Raw genomic sequence first — 19,505 nt, forward strand, 5'->3', positions numbered from 1 at the left:
AATCCTGAACCGTATTTAGGTTCAAAGGGAACAGACTTACACGACTGAGAAATGAAACCAACCAGCTTGAAAGGGTTGCAACATAACTTTATTTGTTTTGTACAGTATTTTCTCGGAACATTTTAAATTCCATATATTTTCTTTACATTTTACAGCATGTTGCAGTTTCCTGTTTGTGTGTTCATGTTTGTGTGTCGTGTTCAGCTGAAGTGTGTTAGTCTCTCATTCTTACAGTCGGTAAAGTCGAGTCGGGTCACAGTATAAGATGGGTAATTTAGAGCAAATGGAAAAAAAAACATGAACTATATATTATATATAAACAAGAAAAGAGAAAATAAATATGAGTCAAAGACAGCCGACCAGAGCAGAGAATCCACCGGGACCGGTCCGTTTGTCAAAGTATCTTACAAACAGCACTGTAAACATTTGCAGCATAGACATCACTTGACTGAGCCAAGCATGGCTTTAGATTTTCAAAAGGACACCAACAGAGTGGAGGACGGAAGACAATGAGATCATTTTGAGATTTGTGTTCGCTCCCCTTCAGGGGTCCTTGCCGCTGGACTGGAACGGCCCGGTTCCTCACAGAACCGCTCTGAACCTGATCGGGAGAAGCAGGGAAGGCTTCCTCACCTCCAATTCTTTAGTCGAGTCCTGAAGAGGATTTTCTCCACTTCCCAGAAGTGATTAGAATTATGTGTGAATTCTTGTCAATGTATCAGAACATACATATAGTTTCCAAGATAATGCTCTTTAATGTAAATCACTGCATCCTTTCCCAGATTTGAACTTTGAAAATGTCTAGAGCGGAGGACCGATAACCTGATTGGAGAAGGATTCTTACAGAACATTCAGCACATTTTCAAACTTGAATCTGAGACAAAGCTGTTCTCTGAAGGAAGGGGCGGGGCTATGCAAATGAGGCTCCGTAGAGCAGCTGAAGGGGGCTTACAGGGTTGAACACGACCCCAACAACCCCCCCCCATAACAAAAAAAGCACACTTTGATGCCAAACCTTTGCAGTGAATGATGAACGTTTACATGAACACCCAGAGAGCCCCCCCCCCCCCCCCCCAGGCCACGCGTCCCAGAGAGCCATGGCAACTCATGTAACTTTAGAGAGAAGCAAAATAGAGCAGCAATGTTTTGCACAACGTGTGTGCTCATTCAAGTAAATAAAGATATAAAGAATCTATAGAAACATAAGAACCTCCAGTCTTTGTTGGTCGGATTGGCACTTTAGTGAGCAGGAGTGCATTTCTGGTTTGCAGAGAAACATTTCTTCCCGGCTGACGCAGCGATTCAATCTGGCATCTTCAGCCCGAGTGCAGGATTGGCCGTGACGTCAGAGACTCGGGTCTCAAACGCTGCAGGTCTGGGTTCTGGTTTGGGCGGGTCCGCGGGGAGCCGCCGCGTTCTGTGGACAACAGTGCATGCAGCGCCTTCCTCCATCCAGGAACCTTTAGTGGAAGTCCTCATAAACGGTCAACAACGGCTTTTCCTTCATTGTAAAGGTTCTGAATGTGAAGGCAGAGCTGCTCGAGTCATCAACAGAACCGGGCTCCCAGACCCACGTTAGTCTCGGTGGAGTCCGTTGGCCTCACAGCACCTGTCAGTCAAACATCCCAGGTCTGCTCCGCCCACTCAGCACCGCCCTGACACCAGCCCCCATCAAATGCAGCCGGGTCAGGATCTGCGGTGCCGAGTCCATCCAGCTAAAGTCCTGTGGCTGGAAGCAAAAACCAAACAGAAGTTTCCTGTGACTGAACTCTGCTCCTCCTTTTAGAGTCAAACTAAACTAAGAGCTGCATCGTCATCATAACAAAAATTAAACTTAGTCTTCACTTTGTGCTCAAACAAAGGAAAAACCTCCTTTTTTTTCTGTTAAGCACTTTCATTCAGGAGCTGCTTTGCTTCCAGCCACTCGTTTGTGAGCTTTGTGTACAGTGTCTGCTGGTGTTGTGTGCACGTGTGCATGAAGTGTGCGCAGTCAGAAACAATGCAAATACATCCAAGTTCAAATACCAACCCATGTTTGAATGTTGTTGCAGTTAGGCTCATCACTAGTCTGACCCCTGCCCCCCCAGCCTCGAGGGGCTCACAGACCTATTTACACCCAAACGTCAGAAAAAGCGCCGGTCCCCCACGTTAGCCACTCTGCCCCCTCACACCGCCCCCATCATTTACAGCATGGGGGGTGGGGCATCAGACCACCTATACGTTGACAAATGAATAAGTAGATCCGGTCTGCTGCCCCCCACCACCTCCAAAACCCCAAATACCCTTTGTTACACCATCAGGCCACTCAAAACGTCAGATGTTAGGAACACAGCACACCACAAACATGGATTAAACTAGCCCCCCCTCAGCTCTCCTAAATTAAGATTGTTTTCTAACCCAGCTTGCCCAGCTTCAGGGCAGAGAAACCAGCACTTTCAACAAAAAACATCAGGAAGGGGCAGACGAGGGGGGGGTCATTTAAAGGAGAAACTCGACTTTGTTTTCCTCTACAGCAGTCAGACTGATACCATGAGCTGCTGGGCGTTCTTCACCTGCACCACACAGAACAGAATGAGCTGAAGCTGACGGAGAACCCGCGTTCCTGCTGGACAACTACACACTACCGGCTGCTCTACAACACCACAACCACGCCCTCCCCACCACTCAGGGACACGTCTGCTCTGTGGGACGTCCGTCTGCTGCACAGACAGGAGGAGGAGGAGCCAAACGGATCCACGGCTCTGAACGGATCCACAGTTCTGGGTGTCTTTTGACGGGCAGGTGTGTGTGTGAGTGTGTGTGTGAAGATCATAAAGGGGGTGGTACTCGGGCTTCGCTGGGTTCTCCACCATAAGAAAAGGTAGAGAGGGAATGAAGTGGTGCACTTCTGAGGACAGGCCCGCTGACCTATAACTGGAAGCCCTCCATGGGAGCCTCCTGCTGGGGGAAGAGGAACTGCTGGTTGGCCTGGTCCACCTGGGGGGCCAGACTGCTGTCCTCGTCCTCCACGCCGAAATAATGCTCGATGAGGTCAAAGGCCTTCTGGTAGATCTCCTGGTTGTCGTGGCTTTGGAGAAACTCAATCTTATCAAGTCCTGAAAAACAAAGTTTGCATCGACTTTAGTTTCACCAGAATTAAAGTCAACTCTCCTCGTTTGTCCGGCTGATGAGCGGTGATGACATTCAGACAACAACACAAAAGCTAATTGAGATGCTTTAAATGCAGAAAGTGTTCTGCTGCGGGTCAGAAACGGCCCTTTGGACTGAGGAGGACGGTGAAATGTGGTAAATCCATGTGCTGCAGCAAAACCATGGTGTTCCACAGCGCCGTCTCTCCATCTGCAGCTGTTATGCAGCATACGGCCTGTTCTTCTGATCCGACTCGGTTAGACCCACTGGGTGTCATTTGAGCAGCCCTGTTTTTTATCAGCGGTGCTCAAAACGTCACAGTGCTGCAGCAGCTTTACAAAAGGCCTTCCTGCATTTCTAAAGGGTCCTCGTCTGCTTACGAGCTGGTTCTGATGCTTCTGGGGTGAGCTACTCGTTCTCGGACAAAGACCCGAACACGTTTACCTTCGCCTGCATCCACTCCCGTCTTTACAGAATGAAGGTAAACTTGAGAAAAAAACTTCTGCTTTCCTCAAACTGTCAGTCATTCTCTTCAGGTTGATGTAACTTACAGTAAAACCTTGAGTAAGCTCATAACTGAATGTTAAGCCCTCCATTATTTGAAGGACAAAGACAAAACTACCGTAATTTCCGGATTATAAGTCACAACTTTTGTCACACACTTTCAACCCTGAGGCTTATTCAATGAAGCAGCTAATTTATGCATTTTTCCCCCTTTTTTTATTGCATTTTTTTCTAACGGCCACTAGGGGCGCTGGAGCACAAAGGGTAATAGTGAGACAGGGGAACACGGTATATGTGTGAGGAAGACGCAAGTTTAATGTAAATTCCTGTTTTGTGAATGAATAGCAGGAACAGACTCATCATGGAAAATGCAAGAAGAAATGCAGATGACACAGCAAGAGCTCTCCCCTCCTTTCACAGGCGGTGTGGTTTCAGCACATACACATCCTCATTCTACAACACATGTTTCAATGTGGGCACATGCGGGATATAGACAGGTGCATGTACAAACTGTGCTATCCTTTAAAAATGAAATGGGTGCAGCTTGTAATCAGGTGTGCTCTATAGTCCAGAAATGACGGTACACATCTGGAGAATCCTTTCTGAGGTTTTAAGGTTCAGTAATGAGAAAAGTGGACTTCATTGTGATATTCTGAGCGATTCGGATGTGTCTGCCTGTCGTACCATAGGCCTCTTCAATGAGGCTGCAGTAAGGATTGGTGCCTGTGCCGCTGTTCTCCTGCTTGGCTTCCTGCTCGCCCAGCCTCAGGATGTTTTCCAGGCCGTTCAGAGCGACCTGAACGATCTTTGAGTCCATCACAGTCAGAAGGTCGCACAGCGGTTTGATGCAGCCCAGGTTGACCAGGTACCTGGAGACAAACAGGAGTGAGGAGTTCTGCACTCTGCAGCTTTCAATTCATCTTTTTGCTTTCAGAGCAAGAATTTAATGTAAGAAATACCAGAAAAGAAATGATCCTCTGAAAAGACTACACATCACCTGAGAATAAACAGTTATTTTTAAGAACTAGACTTTTCAAATGGTAATTCTTTGCCTAATATTTCGCTAAAATCGGTGGAGAACTGATCATTTTTTTAACGTCTTCAGTTTTGACTTGAAGGCCTGCAGTTTTTCTATCATACTTCCTGTTCTGAATCACTGTAGTGATTATAACGAGACTTTGGGAAAAGATCTGCAGTCATTTTTACAACATTTCCACACAGATGTTTGACAAAGATCAAGCACTTCAAGACATTGAAAGCAAACATGTCTTTTTTTCCAAGTCAATCCTTTAGATCACACATATGAAACTCAAGGCCCGGGGGCCAAATCTGGCCCTCCGTGTCATTTTATGTGGCCCCCGAGAGCATGAAGGTTTTTAATTTATGAAAATAAAAACTGGTGTGTATTTGTTCATAATTGGGGAATCAGACTTGAAATATCAGATTGGGAAACTCTACATTAGGACTTAAACACTGTCCATATAACCTAACCTGACAGAATCAATGAGTTATTTCACATTAAGGAGTAGTTACATTTATTTTTCATTACATTTAGTAACATCTATAAATTATTTCTGGCCCTTTGAGGACAGACACTATGCTGATGTGGCCCTCAGTGAAAATGAGTTTGACCCCCCTGTCTTATGGTTTGAAAGCTGCCAATCCTCTGAACCTGTTTGGATCTTTTTGTCTGTCTGTCTGCTCTGACCTGATCTGCTCTGGTGTCCCTCCAGACGTAGCGTTGGTGATGGCCCAGGCTGCCTCTTTCCTGGTCCTGAACTCAGCTTTCTGCAGAATCCCGATGAGGACTGGAAAGATGTTAGCATCGATGACGGCCTGTCAAAGCAAAGCAGCTGGTCAACAGGGCTGTGGGATAAGTCTAATGTATCCATTAATTGGAGTTTGTTGTTTTAGACGATTGATTTTTGGGGGAAATTGGGATTTAACTTTCCCAGCGCTCTACTTTCTTGGGCTTCCGTTGTTCAGAGTAACGTCAGCCCGTTCGTCTCTGAGGAGGAACTGGTTGCAGACAAGATGGCAGCAGGACATCATTAGCCTAAAAAAAAACCCTGCAGCTCTCAGGGTCGCCAGTTAAATGAGTGTTTTTGGACCAAAAACAAAGTATTTTCCAACCGAAATTGGAGGATGGGGTGGGAGGCTAGCGATGTCGGGGTGTCATGCTGTCTGCAAACAGGTCCTCTTGCCGTCTCTCACAACAACTCAGAAATGAACGCAGGCTGTGGAAGCCTGAACACTCTGACGCAAAGCAAAGCATGTCTGTTGTTCCATGGTCCGGGTGAATTCTGGATTCTGATTGGCTGCTGGGTGTGCATTGAAAAGTAGTGATCCGCAGTGATAATGTCCACCTAAAAAGAAGTTCCAGTCACATAGTTCAAATGTTCTGTATCACTGTGCTGGCCTCTTTAAAACAACCTTTATCTTCATCATCTGGACAAAAACAAACACTTTACTGCTGAACTTTCTGAACTGATGCTTTATGTAGCCGGTCGGGACCATCAGCATAAATATTACTTTCCTTGCTGCAGCACCGAGGTCTGCATTGTCACGTTACCGTGACGTCACTGTTGTAGTTGCTAAAAGTGGGAAGACGACCCATTTGTTGAGTGTGAGAAGCGTTTCTCTGTGTGAGACGCTCAAACATCTACAAACATTTGTACAGCTGAACTTTGGGTTTGAGCATATTTACAAAGGAGAAGTTCAAATGAAATAGTTTTTGTTAAACATATTCTGTCATTTATCATATTTGCTACAGAAACTAAAAGGAGGGAGAAAAAAAAATCAATAAAAATCCAAAGTCTTATTTGGAATGACAGAAGCAGAGATTGAATTTTTTGGCCATAACGCCCAGCTCTACTAGTGAACAATCTTTACCCAAACCCTTTCATGGATGGTAGGAAGCGGAGACTGAGGCTTCAGAACATGTGAGTGATGACATGACAGGAAGCTTTTTGATGGTGTTGAGTCTGATGACCTGTATCTGTGCTCGGTTTCCTGCTGTGATGTTGGAGATGGTCCAGCAGGCCTCTTTGCGGATGGACTCTTTAGCGCTGCTGAGAAGATGCAGCAGGCAGGGAAGGGCGGAGCAGTTCAGCACCACCTGAAACAGTGAAGGACCAGGAGAAGCTTTCACTCTCTTCCTTCATGCTAACAGCATGTTAGATGCTCTGCATTTTTGAGCGTTTGCTGTTTTTCTATCAGAGGGAGTCCATGCAACCCCAGGCTCTACGGTTTCACAGCTTCTGAGCTAGCTTGATCGACGCTGCACACTCGCCTGTGTTTGAATGTCGTCTCCCGTGACGATGTTTCCAACTGCTCTCAAAGCAGGGGAGGCCACCTTATAGTCTGTGTGCCTGCAGAGGACACGCCCGTTAGCCTCAAATGTAAGGGGTTGTTATGAGAAAAAGACACACAGCCAAACTTACATCAGCAGCTCCACAAGACGTCTGCAAACGCCAGAGTCGATGACGGCCTGGATCTTGTCGTTGGGTCCATCCGAGAGGTAAGACAGAGCCCAGCAGGCGTCTGCCAGCAAGTCCGGGTCACTGCTAAATAAGAGCCGGGACAACACCGGCAGACAGGGGGACACCTAAACAACAAAGACATGTCACAGACCAGCAGCCCCAAGAGGAGGTCCTCAACTCTAATAACCTCACTTTTCTCAGAAAAAGCTATATTGACTGATCAAATAAAATGATTTTTTTATTCTTCAGACTAAAACTGCTGTCACTCAGTTCTTAATAAGAGCTCCACATAAAAGTTGCTCCTTTGAATCCTAAATAGAAACAGGGTATTTTGGTGCTGCAGTTCCATTTAGCTCATGTCTGATTTTACTTCACAGCCCTGAACCACAGAGCCCCACCCCCCACCCCCATCTAGAAAGCCACCGTCATGTCTTCCAGCACAAACCTCACAGGGTTACCTTTTCAAAAGCAGGTGGAGGGTTTTTCCCTCTACAGAGATTAGACAGAGCCCACACTGCATTCCTGGTCATGGTCAACCTGGTGGATTTGGTCAGAAGCCTGACAGAACAGAAGATGTCAGAGCAGAAAGCGCTTGGATGAGCAGAACCTCTTCAAAGATGAGGATAAACTCACGTCAGCAGTGGTGGAAGGATGTTACAGTTCAGTACAAAGTCCCGGCACACTGCACTGTCTCCTGCAATGTTACCTAAAGCCCACACAGCCTGAAGAAACCACGAATGTGATCAATGGCATGCTGGGATTCCTGCAGGCAGGATTACATGAAGAAATCTACTAGAAATGATGGAGTGTTACTTGTTCTTGGACATCCTCATAGTCAGAGTTAAGTAGTTCTATGAAGATTGGCACGGCTCCAGCCTCGATGACCGTTTTTGTCTGCAGGGACGTTCCTGATGCTATGTTAGTTAGCGCCCAGGCAGCTTCAAACTGCAACCACAAAGACACTGGATGTGAGAACTTTTCCACGTCCAGGAACACCGAGCCCCAAAGAGGAAGAGCTTTGAGCAGCAGCCCGGACGCTGCGTGTGTGATGTGCATGAGCTGACCTGGAGTGTGCAGTTGGTGGTCATCTTCAGGAACTCCACAAACCTCTCCACCACCCCAGCAGTATTGATGACCTCATCAATGGGAGGGTTAGGCTCTGATGACAGCAGGGGAGAAAGTGAGTCTGTGGACCCTCTCCAGGCGGTTAACTCTCCTCACATAAAGACTCCTCGCGTACCTTTGGAAAGTAGCTTTCTGAACTTCTGTGTCGTGGCGAGCTGAAGCTCTGGGTCCTCTGAAAAAAGCATCTCCACCATGTCTCTGGTGATGACTCCTTCCTGCATGTCAACACAAACCACAGCATGGAAATCAAGCCCAGAATCCAGAGCTACACTACACCCCTGAACTTTGACCCTCAAATACCACCAGGGACACAGCCACTTACTGTAACTGGGGAGCTCACAGAGGGGTCCACCAGAGGACTCTCAAACATGGCTTCCTCTTCATTGAGAACATCCACGTTCCTCCGCTTGAAGAGCTGCAATTACAATACTGTCAGAGCCACTGCAAAGCCCAGTCTTCCTGGTTCAGGATGAGGAGACGTGACAGGAGGACTCAGATGAAATACCTGCTGTTCTCGTTTCTGCTTCCTGAGTTGGATGCCCTCTTCCTCTCTTCTGCGCCTCATCTCCTCTGGATTCAGTGCTTTGTTCTTGTAGCGGTTCATCCTGTAGTTATCCTTGGCCGGACTGGCTGATGGCTCTGAAAGAAAAGAATCCAAATAATAAACTAAACAGAGAAATGCATCTTTATTTCTGATAGTGAGGGCATTAATAAGCATGTGACAGGTAAAGCTCGGCCTTCAGTTCTCATCACTTCTCTAATAATAGGTCAAGAAGAAGATGTGACATGCAAGCCGACTAAATATAAAGAGCCTTGCATAAATGAGCAAGGCCCATTTTAAGCCGACAGCCTTAAAATACACCCCCACAGGCAAACACAGCCACACTTTTCATCAACAACCAGCCTGAACTAATGTAGTTGGCAGAAACTAATGCTGTAATTCTCAGCTTTTGTTTAGTCACCCACTAGAGCAGGGCAACAGGCATGTCCCCAAGTCACACAGGGGAGCAAGGGCAGCAGACAAATCTGCCAGCACCACAGACCGGTGCCAGTCCTCTGGGCCAAGAGCTCTTCAGTGAAAGCAAAGGGAGATTTTAAAGCTAAATACAGAAAAAGACACGTAAAAAAAGGAGTTTGAATAATGGGTATGTGGGGTAAAGGAAGCTGCTCTAGTGTCTTCAGGGCTGAGTAGGTCAAATGAAAATTAAAAATAAAAACAGTGGACTACTAACACCCCAAACAGAATATTGGTTGTTATGACTACAGGTTTGTTTCTGCCAGTTAGAATAGCTGTTAAATTAAAACTCAGGTAAAAAGGACTTATATTAGTGTAAAAACGTTTTCTAAATGACTACAACAAAGCAGCTCTCCAGTTAGCCATACCCCCCCCCCCCCCCCCCCCATACTTCAGTGACTGTTCTCATTCTCAGGTGGCGTTGTCTTGAAATTGAGTCATAGCAACTGGACTTAAAATCTTCTTCCTTGAAGCATTTTGCCATTTGGCCAAGAAGAGTTTCAGTCCAGCAGCTTGAAGACGGCTCTCCAGTCAAAAGCCCAGCCAGGATAGGTCTCAACTTTCAGCCCAGTGGATTATCTCAAACTTTATGAACAGAGACGGTCTATTTAAAAATACAAAATATCCTTTAACATTTCAGTCACATGTTGGTTAGAAGAGGGAGAACAAATAAAGAATAACTCCAACTACACAGCCACAGTAAGCAAGCCTGCAATGTCCAACCTATGTAAAATATAAATGTGCTGAGGCTTCATAACAACCATTGTGCAGCTGCAGAAAGACCAGCAGCTAATTATGCTCTAAAATGATGGAATGGTGCTTCTGCTTTTGCACCAGCAGTTTGGAAATGATCCACCTGGAACTGCGACTGACTGAAGAGTTACAGCCTACTAGAGCTGTTATGAATCAGTAGAAAGGCAATAGAAACACTTGAACAACCTTTAAACATTATGACGTACTGATTGGACGTAAGAGTTTCTATAGCTCTTTGTGTTATATTTTTATATAAAAAGTGCTTTATAAATAAAGTTTGATATGATTAAAGCCTCAAAATATTTTTGTGGTAAAGATCGCTGGTGATGCCCGTCACTGCATACACTGACATGGCAAAGAGCAGCAGAGGTAATAAGTGTCTAGATACCAGAGTTATTGTAAAAATGTTTGGAATATATGAAACAGGAGACGCGATGGATAAGCAGAGCCTACCACGTGACGCGCAGTGTTCCCAGTGTTTAGACGCTGCTAACGTTTGGCGTGAAGCTGAAAACCAACCCGACATTAAGCGTTGGGTTCCACTGCAACTTCCAGGACTACTGAAGTCAATTCTTTAATAATTACTATGGCTTTCCTCCGGAGCACTAGCTACTTCCTAGCTCTGATCTAAACGAATTAGCCAACAACAACACATCGCCGTTCCACCTGCTTTCAGTGTGAAACACGGACATCCACCACCTGCGCGTGTAACTTTAAAGACGACGATAGTTTGACATGACAGCTACCTCTGCCCCAAACTGTGGGCGACTTCACCCTCACGACGGACGACGACACACCGCGGAGTTCATCATCATGATGACCAACTCTTTTCGACTTACTGCCCGCACGCTGCTCGGTTTTCAGGATAAACGCTCATTTACAATCGTTAAAGGTCGTCTTACCAACTAACTCCACGTTGTTCTAAAAGGAGTCGAATACAAAAACAAAAACGAATCTACCTAAAGGAAACACATATAAAAAGCAAACTGCGTACAGGCGCTAAGCTAAAGCTACACCGCTAGGAGGAAACTAGCTAAACAACAGTAACAGTAAAGATTCATCAACAATGCTTTAGGCAACACGGAACAGCAGTTAACAGCCTCAAAACACAATGAGAGGGTATTTTAGTTAAACAACTTACCCATCGTGTTTGGTGGGGTTTGAATGTCTCAAACTGTGACGAAGAAAATAAAGTTTAAATCGTTCCACACTGCTAGCTTTCCAGAATTTGCTCCGGTAAGCAATATGTCTGCCAGAGCCGGAAACGGTCAAAAAGAACTCCAACTTCCGTCCACCAGAGGGCGCTGCGGCCCCGCGGATCCACTTCGGGCTTTTTTGAGCTTCCCGGTGTAGCCAGTTCTGGCAGTTTCCCGCCCAATTGGGCGATTTTGATTCTAATTTTGAGGTAAAGACTGATTTGGGTGGGTGGACATAATAGTTTGGGTTCGGTTTGGCGCATTGGCTGTAGATAGAAGTGATAGAAGTGAGTGCCCTTCTCTATCTTTGTCAATGAGGTCAAACAATACATAAACAAATTAAAACATTCTGACAATAAGAAAGCAACTAAAAAACTTGATCTGTGTGTCAGTTTCAATGTATTTGTGTAAAATGAAATCATAACCCCCTGGCTTGTTTTTTTTCTATTGTTGTTTAGCACTGTTTTGTATTGGATCATTGTGTTCAATAAAGTTTGTTGAAAAAAAAATAGAACTGTGTGACCCCTCCGCCTTCGATCTGATTCAAAAAGCCAAAATCCCAAAGATTTCTATGGAGATATAAACAGCTATTACTCAGTTATTATGTTTGTCCGAATAACCATTATATCAGATCAAGATCTGATACCATTTTAAGGGGTCTATATCATGCAAAATCAACGTTTTGAGCTTTCGAGAGTATTAAAATGTTAATTCTTCAGAAAAGAAAGCAAAGCAATATTTTGATCCGTTCACGCATAATAATAATAATAGATACTTTATCCATCCCACAATGGGGAAATTCTTCTCCACATTTTGACATATCCCCTGGGCACATGGGTCAAACTCAAGGCCCGCGGGTCAAATGTGGCCCGCAAGAGCATAAAAGTTTTTAATTTCTTAAAATAAAAATAGGTGTGTATTTATTCATATCTAGGGGGAATCTGACTGGAAATATCGTATTGGGAAACTATACATTAGGACTTAAACACTGTCCATATAACCTAACCTGACAGAATCAAATGTAAAAGGATTTATGCTGGAGTAACAAGCAAACATATCTTTTCCATGCAACTGTAGTTGTCACTTTAAAAAGTTATAATAAATAAATAATGAGTTATTTAACATTAAGGAGTAGGTCAATTAGTCGCATGTATTAATTATATCTGGCTGTTTGAGGACAGCCGCCATGCTGATGTGGCCCTCAGTGAAAATGAGTTTGACACCCCTGTCCTAGGGGGAGGAGTGAGCTGCACTCAGGGGGCAATGGCTGGCTGGGGAGAGCAAGGATTGATCTGGCAACCCTTTGGTTTTTGGATGACCTGCTCTACTGCCTGAGCTAAACTGCTAAACTGCTGCCCATCATATCTCTCAGTATTCCTCTAAAGCCTGCACCCTGAGCACCAGATCCTCCTAATCCACGTAAACCAGTGGTTTCTGGCATTGTGAAGTCACAAAGCGATGAACAGCCCCTTCCAGGAAGAGTCTGCACTGCCAGCTCCGCCCCCAGGCTAACGCACACACCCACTTTCTCCACAGAGCTAGCAGTGATCAGCTAAATGCTTTCATTGCACAATATGCACATCCATCTTTGCAAAAGTTTGGATGTTGTTTGTTTTGGTGGGAGAAACACAGACACGCTGCTGAGGCGGCTATAGGATGAAGTCATGAAATGGGAGGTGCCCACAAGGAGAGAAAGGCGGAGCCTCAGAGATCGAGTAACTACAGATGAACTGTTAAAATAACTAATATTTCATTAAAAAAACATTCTTTGGTGTGCCATAGGTAACATATTTTTAAATACATGGCTATATTTTCCTCTGAAAGGCTTAACAATAGCCTGATATGGGCCCTCTAACATGTTCTTGATAATCCTGTTTCTTTTGATGATATTTTTGCACTAGGAAGTTATTTTTATGTTATAAACTGGCAAATCACATGCCTCAATAAAAGTAGAGGGTGAATCAGCATTTCTAGGGCAACTACTCTCACCAAACATGTGCAAGCTTGTTCAAAGTCCACATCCTTTCTATTGAAAGCAGCTGATAGAAAGACAACAGGAAATCAAAGAACCACTGGTTCCAACCGAGGTCTTCAAAAGAGCATCTCTGAATGCACAACACATCCAACCTGGAGGCAGATGGACTACAGCAGCAGAAGACCACACCGGGTACCACTGCTGTCAGCTAAAAACAGGAAACTGAGGCTATAATTCACATAAGATCACCAAAACTGGACCATAAAGAGGGAAAACGTTGTCTGGTCTGATGATTCTGATTGGCAAGAAACAGAATAAAAAGGAATGACCGGATGAACAGAAGCTTGACTGATTAAATAGAAGCTTTTTTAGGACTATAACTGGATGCTGTTTGAGATGCAGAGCAATGCTTTAACTCAGCAAACAACAAAAACAAATATCTGATTAGTTTGAAAACTATCAAACGGTCCAGTTTTCTAAATATAAACTTGAAAAGTGTTTGTCAATGTGCCCCACTTTCAAACCGAGGTGATGCTATGCTTCCAGCATTCTGAGCTCATGTGACGGAACAATTAGACACAAAAGATTCAGAGGCTGGATGAGCTCCTGCTTGATAAAGTGAGGTAGAGAAACACCAAGTCAAAACATCAGAGCGCTCATGTTCTCTGGATCTGGCACAAGGATAACAAGAACAGTCAGAGTGCTGTGTTTAAAAGTCAAGACGGACAAACACTCTGCATCTATTTCCTTATTACAGGCAGTGGTGATTACAGTGGAGCAAAGGGCCAAAGACACACTTTCACACGCCTCTCACCTTCCATTTTACACACCCTATGGCTTGGCTGAGGAAAAGCTTCTGTCCTGCATTGCATAGCTCCCTCAGGTTGAAACGTTTGAGGCTCCCTGGTGTCTGAAAGTGACGGAGTAAAACACGTGAGGTGCATCCACGGTCAGTGTGCTGCAGGCGAGTGTTGGTAAATCACTGTACTGTTTTGTGATGCAGCATTGTCTTCTGACATGCACCCTTCTGGGAGTCTGATTCACTCCAGGACACAACTTTAGGGGGCAATTTTGCACAAACCAAGCAGAAGTGATCAGGCGCTGGCTGCTGTCAGGCAGGATCTCTCTGCTTTCTGAAGAGCCGTGGGAGGTCAGATACACCGTAGCATCACTGAGGTAGTTTGAGTTTCTCTGTAGCCGTAAGCAAACATTGTGAAGAGATCAGTGCTCTCTCGGAGCTGCGGGCTGGGTTTTGCTGGATTCAACAGAGCAATAACGCCTGACAGTTCCCATCCCTCAGCAGGTTCTGGTGCACAGATGAACCAGAGACTCTACCTGCTGGACTGCAGCTTTACACTCGAATCAGATGACAGATACACACAGGAGCATTTGTGCTTTTGTCAGCATTCAAATGCTTCCAATTCAAGAAGCAGTGCAGCAAACAGCCCATTCCTCTCACACTGAGCTCTTTCTAATTTCTGCTCTGGCTGAAGGCCTTCACAGAAACACAAAGCCTGTCCATTACTCACTGCCACAGAGCAAAGGCTGCTTCTGTAACGAAGCTGACAGACCAAAGCGGGGCCAACACCTGAAAGGTTTAAAATTGAATCTCAGTGGGAAGAGATCTACCTTCACGCCTCAATCTTTGAACAGGAAAACCTTAAAATAATCTTATACCCCTAATTCTCAACGCTGCCCCCCCCAACCGCCATGTCCCTGCAGCAGCACTGTTTGTTTATCTTCATGTTTGAAAAAGTTTCTGTTTGACGAAACTGCAGCTTGCATGCCGGCAAAAGGTTATGTGATCAACGGGTATCCTTGAAAATCAGTGGAAGTTTACCTCTCCACGTTGTCATGGTAACGCAACATATCTCAGCCCTGACCAGATGTCTACCTGTGGCTGCAGGTTCAGAGTCAAAATGTTCATGTGTGTTGTTTCTGCTTCTATCGTAAAGGGAATTTGGAAAACTGTCCATAAAGTGGTGTCTGCAGGGTCTAGGAAGGCTTCTCTGATCCAACAACGAAGACCAGCCTCTGTGAAAGTTCACCTCATCAAGAGGCTGCAAGGGCTGTGATGACTTGTGGTTGTCCTAAATCTGTGCTGTAAGGTCAGCAGCACAGTGATAACATCACAATTGGGCTTAAGATGGCGCTCTCATCAAAAGAGAGACAGCAGGTTTGCAGCTCCTGTTTTCACGTCCCATTTTACATGTGCATCAAATCTTAACACTGTAAGACATTGTGCGGTTCTGCCATCTGCACAAACCAAATTACATGGTTGCTGTGGCAACAACACACAATGGGAGAGTTGTAGACCATGGCTGCCCAATTCTGGCCTTCAAAATCCACCACCCTGATGTTTTCCAGTTCTTTCTGCACTGATAAGCTGACTCAGGTGTCTCCTCGTTCAGGTTAACTGAGCACACCTGATCCAGGTAATCGAAAGCAGCATGAAGTGCAGGAGGGCTGGAAAACAGGCAGGGTGGTAGATCTTGAGGACCAGGATAGGGTTGGCCTCTGTGTAAACCAATGAAACTGGCTTTTGTTTTGCAAATGTCCCTTAAACGCTATAAGGCATTTTTCTAAGATTTTGTGCTTGTTTAATACTCCCTCCCCAACCCCCCAAGAACAAATGCAAAACCTTCTCATTCTATGGGTCATTGAAGCAAATGGGAGACTTCTTTCAGCCTCATTAGTGAACATTAGCCATCCAGCTTGAGTCAGCAAAACTGAGTATATGTCTCCATCAAGTATTTTAAAACATAATTATGACTGTTTGAACCAGGCATTTGTGAATTTAATGAGTTTTACTTATAAAAATCTAAAGCATGAAACCAAAAACAGGAAAAAACTTAAGCTTCACATTTCTAAAAAACGAATCCCTCCCTGCTCACAGACGCTAAAGGCAGTTGAAGTTCTGTCAGGAAGCATCTGAAGCTCCTAACTTCTGACTGTCCTGCTTTGTGCAAACAAAACCGCCCAGCTTGATTTGATCAGGCCTCATCCGAGAATAAAGCTGCTCTGCTGGAATGTGAGGAAGAGTCTGGGTTGGCTGTGGAAGGAGAACATCTGCAGCGATCTGTGCAGAAGGCTTTGTGTGAGTGATAAAGGCTGACAGAGATAACACTGTGGGGGACGACCGTGAGCAGAGAGCAGCTTCAGAGCCTGAAATCCACCAGTCCAGTCTCTCCTTCTTCTGTCTCCTTGACTCTCCGTCTTCCTGCTTCTCCGACGACTTCCAGCTGGTGAGGCTGATAAGTGAGATGCTGAGTCTGGGATTCTTATTCTTGGAGATCATTCGATCATTTCCTTTGTACAAGAGAGAGTCTTGTTAAAAACTTCTGAATCCTTTTCCTCCTGCAGGATAGCAAAGCGGCTGTAGCTACAGAACACAGGCAGATTCTGGAGAACACTTTAAAATGTCTTAAAATATATAATCCATCTCTGGATTATCATCTGTTGGTTTCCTGTTCTCCGTGCTCTCAGCACGGTGGCCTGGATGATGAAATGGGATGAAGGTTACAATCTGTCAATGTTGGTTTTAAGAAACGGCTGAAACCAAACACGAATGAGCTAAGAGAAGACTCTGGTTGACATGTTCATGTTTTCTCCAAGATCGTCTTTGCACCTCTTTTAAAAGTTTTGGCTCAGTCGCACATTTGAAAGGTTTTTAACAAATTTATGAAAACAAGTTTTAGGATCAATTTCAAAGAATAAAAGGGAATTCAGAAGAAAGGAATAAAAATTTCAAACACAGTAATAAACTCAGTGCATTCAGAAGAGACATATTATAGCGTCCTTTTTAAAAAAGGCCAAAGGCTGTGTGTCTATATGGAGAGCCTTTTTGAAGGAAGGTAAGTCATGACGTGAGTATGACATGTGTCTGGACACACACCTGCAGCTCTGTTTCTGTCTGTCAGACAGGCCGGCGATGTGGCAGCATGAAGGCACACTCTGGAATGGCAGCAGAGTAGATGAAGCAAAGCGATCAATACGCAACAATTATTGTCCACACACTGTAATTGACAAGCATGTGGCCCAGGAGGACTTCCTCTCAACTCTCTAAAACCTGACAAGCCAATCCCAGGGCCAATCGAAGCCGTTCAATAAGGCCTATTAACTGCAAGTGCTTTTATTTACCTGTGATGCTCAGCCATGACTTTAGAGGACATTTCATTATTTTTAGTTATACCATGGTCCGGTTGAATACTCGATTCTGATTGGCTGCTGGGTATGCGTTAAAACCTGATAACCGCACGGTGAAAAAAGAAGTTCCGGTCGGCTAGCTTAAATGATTTGTATCACTGCGCCGGCTTCTGTAAAACATCCTTTTGCTTCATCATCTGGGCAAAAACAAGCGGTAAGCGATTAACTTTCCCTCTGAATTGATGCTTTATTCAACCCATCGGGACGATCAGCATATATATATCGCCGAATCTTGACTGCAGCGGTGGTGCTGCGCGACGCGGACTATATGTTACGTGATGCGGCGCATCGCGCCGCATCACGTAACATATAGTACGCTGTTTATGAGAAAAGTGATCCAAATCGGGAAAAAAAACAAGAATTAAGGACTCAAACCTGGTTAATATGTATTGCTTTTGTAAGTGACCATGGTATAAGCGGGTTAATGGCCTTCGAAGTGTGCGGTTACTACTTTTTAACGCACTTCGCGGAAGCAACCGTCCTCCGCTTCGCGTCGGACGGTTCAGGCTTCCACGGCGTGCGTTAAAAAGTAGTAACCGCACACTTCGTCGGCCATTAACCCTTACGTATTCCAGCACAGGCTGTAGCTAAAAGCTGTAGACATTACCTTGACTCTCAGCGGTGCGTTTTTTATTAGTTCAGCGCGTTCAGCCTAATTCTGGAATATGCTGAAAGGGAAAATCCCTTTCAACTGGTGTAGGCTCCTTCTGCATTAACGATATCTACACATAAAGATGGAGCTCAAATTAGTCCACTTTGGTTCTGACTGAGAGTCTTTCATCAAAGCTGCTGTCACAGAGACATCCCACTAAGACTGTGTCTCTAGGAAAAGAGGAGGACCATAAAAGTGACATGCTCGAGCACCACTCTCCAAAAATTCCCTCCACAACAGCACATGGAGGAAAAGAGGCCTCTGCAGCCCCACATTTACACAGACGGGTAGGGGGGTAACGATGAATCACGAAGCAATTTTTCAACCAGATCGATCTGTCTGAGCCAAGTTGAAAATCAAATCAAATTGACTTGACCAATACCATTAGAAAATTGTTTCCAAATGAAACAAATCAATCTATACTAAATCCTGTGAAATGCCATATGGGTACAGTAGGTTTATATTACTATCATGTAAAAACTACCAAGTACCATCACAGCAGACAACACACATGTGATGACATCAGCAAACACGGATCAGTCCATCATTCCAAGTGTGGACAGACTTTGAATAAAGTCATGTGACCATCCAGTGTCTAGAATGTTCTAAGAATGTTCCCTTTGGATTCTTTGGATGTGGAAAAACAACAGTGGTGAACTTTAGGAAACTAACATGTGAATGGATTTGACATTCATTCTAGTTTACTTGTTGGTTTGGACACAGATTTCATTTCCACTTGATGATCTGGAAGAAATCCAAGAATCTGGAAAACTTCACTGTTTCTACACAAGGATTTAAGATTTCTGTCTGAGTCTGACTGCTGGAAGTTTGGATGAAGATGATCTGGATCCACTTTAGGTCAGAGGATTGGATCATGATACGAGTCAAATTGTTGTAAAAATGAATTGTTATGCGCATATTGACGAGCTTCACACATTTCTCTGCTAAAACCTCCTGCACTGACCCGACAGTGGCGGATCATGTTGCTCTGCCACAACCCCCCCCCCCCCCCCCCCCACTCACACACACACTAAATCCATGTAATTAACTCTGCAGCTCCAAGTGTCTGGTTTGGTCAATCTACAACGCTTCTGACAGGACGCAGACTTTAAAATGAGAAGTTTTTTCACTTGTTTCCTCCTCAGTGTTAATTGCGGTCATTAAAGTGTTGGACATTTGGAATTGATGGCTACAGAACACAATTTAGTTCATGGCAGACGAACGGCTTCAGAGTTAACTTCAAAAACGAGGGAATTTTCTCTGACAGCACAGCCACTTAAGTGGATGTATTCCTGCTCAGTGCACGGTGCTGTGCTGCCCTGGCTGCTTCTCTAAGCTGTCTGTTATGGATGTGACACACAGATTGAGTGGAAAATGAGAAAAACACCAAGGAGTGATGATAAGTGGATTAGAAAATTGCCTGTGTGCCCTTTCACAGGTCTTAAAAGAGGCTTTCTTGTTCTTTACT

The 19,505-nt window shown here is 44.7% G+C and overlaps 1 protein-coding gene across 3 annotated transcripts; it reads right to left on the reverse strand.

Moving 5' to 3' along the window:
* Positions 1-66: 66 nt before the first annotated feature.
* Positions 67-11,359, reverse strand: kpna6 (karyopherin alpha 6 (importin alpha 7)). 3 transcript variants are annotated; one of them, XM_004074416.5, is made up of 14 exons: positions 11,150-11,359; positions 8,746-8,879; positions 8,563-8,655; positions 8,356-8,455; positions 8,180-8,274; positions 7,929-8,060; positions 7,749-7,837; positions 7,574-7,673; positions 7,077-7,240; positions 6,926-7,004; positions 6,626-6,751; positions 5,342-5,469; positions 4,318-4,502; positions 67-3,095 (listed from the first exon to the last, which is right to left on the reverse strand). In XM_004074416.5, exons 1-14 carry the CDS (start codon positions 11,151-11,153, stop codon positions 2,908-2,910), a joined length of 1,617 nt encoding a protein of 538 aa, XP_004074464.1. In that variant the 5' UTR covers positions 11,154-11,359; the 3' UTR covers positions 67-2,907. The 3 variants fall into 3 exon arrangements, with proteins under 3 accessions (XP_004074464.1, XP_078811377.1, XP_078811376.1); XM_078955251.1 differs by lacking the exon at positions 11,150-11,359 and adding an exon at positions 10,911-11,081; XM_078955250.1 differs by lacking the exon at positions 11,150-11,359 and adding an exon at positions 10,755-10,894.
* Between the last annotated feature and the right edge of the window lie 8,146 nt (positions 11,360-19,505).

The sequence above is a fragment of the Oryzias latipes genome, chromosome 11, assembly GCF_053564925.1.
Source record: "Oryzias latipes strain Hd-rR chromosome 11, Olatipes_Hd-rR_3.1".
Lineage (NCBI taxonomy): Eukaryota > Metazoa > Chordata > Actinopteri > Beloniformes > Adrianichthyidae > Oryzias > Oryzias latipes.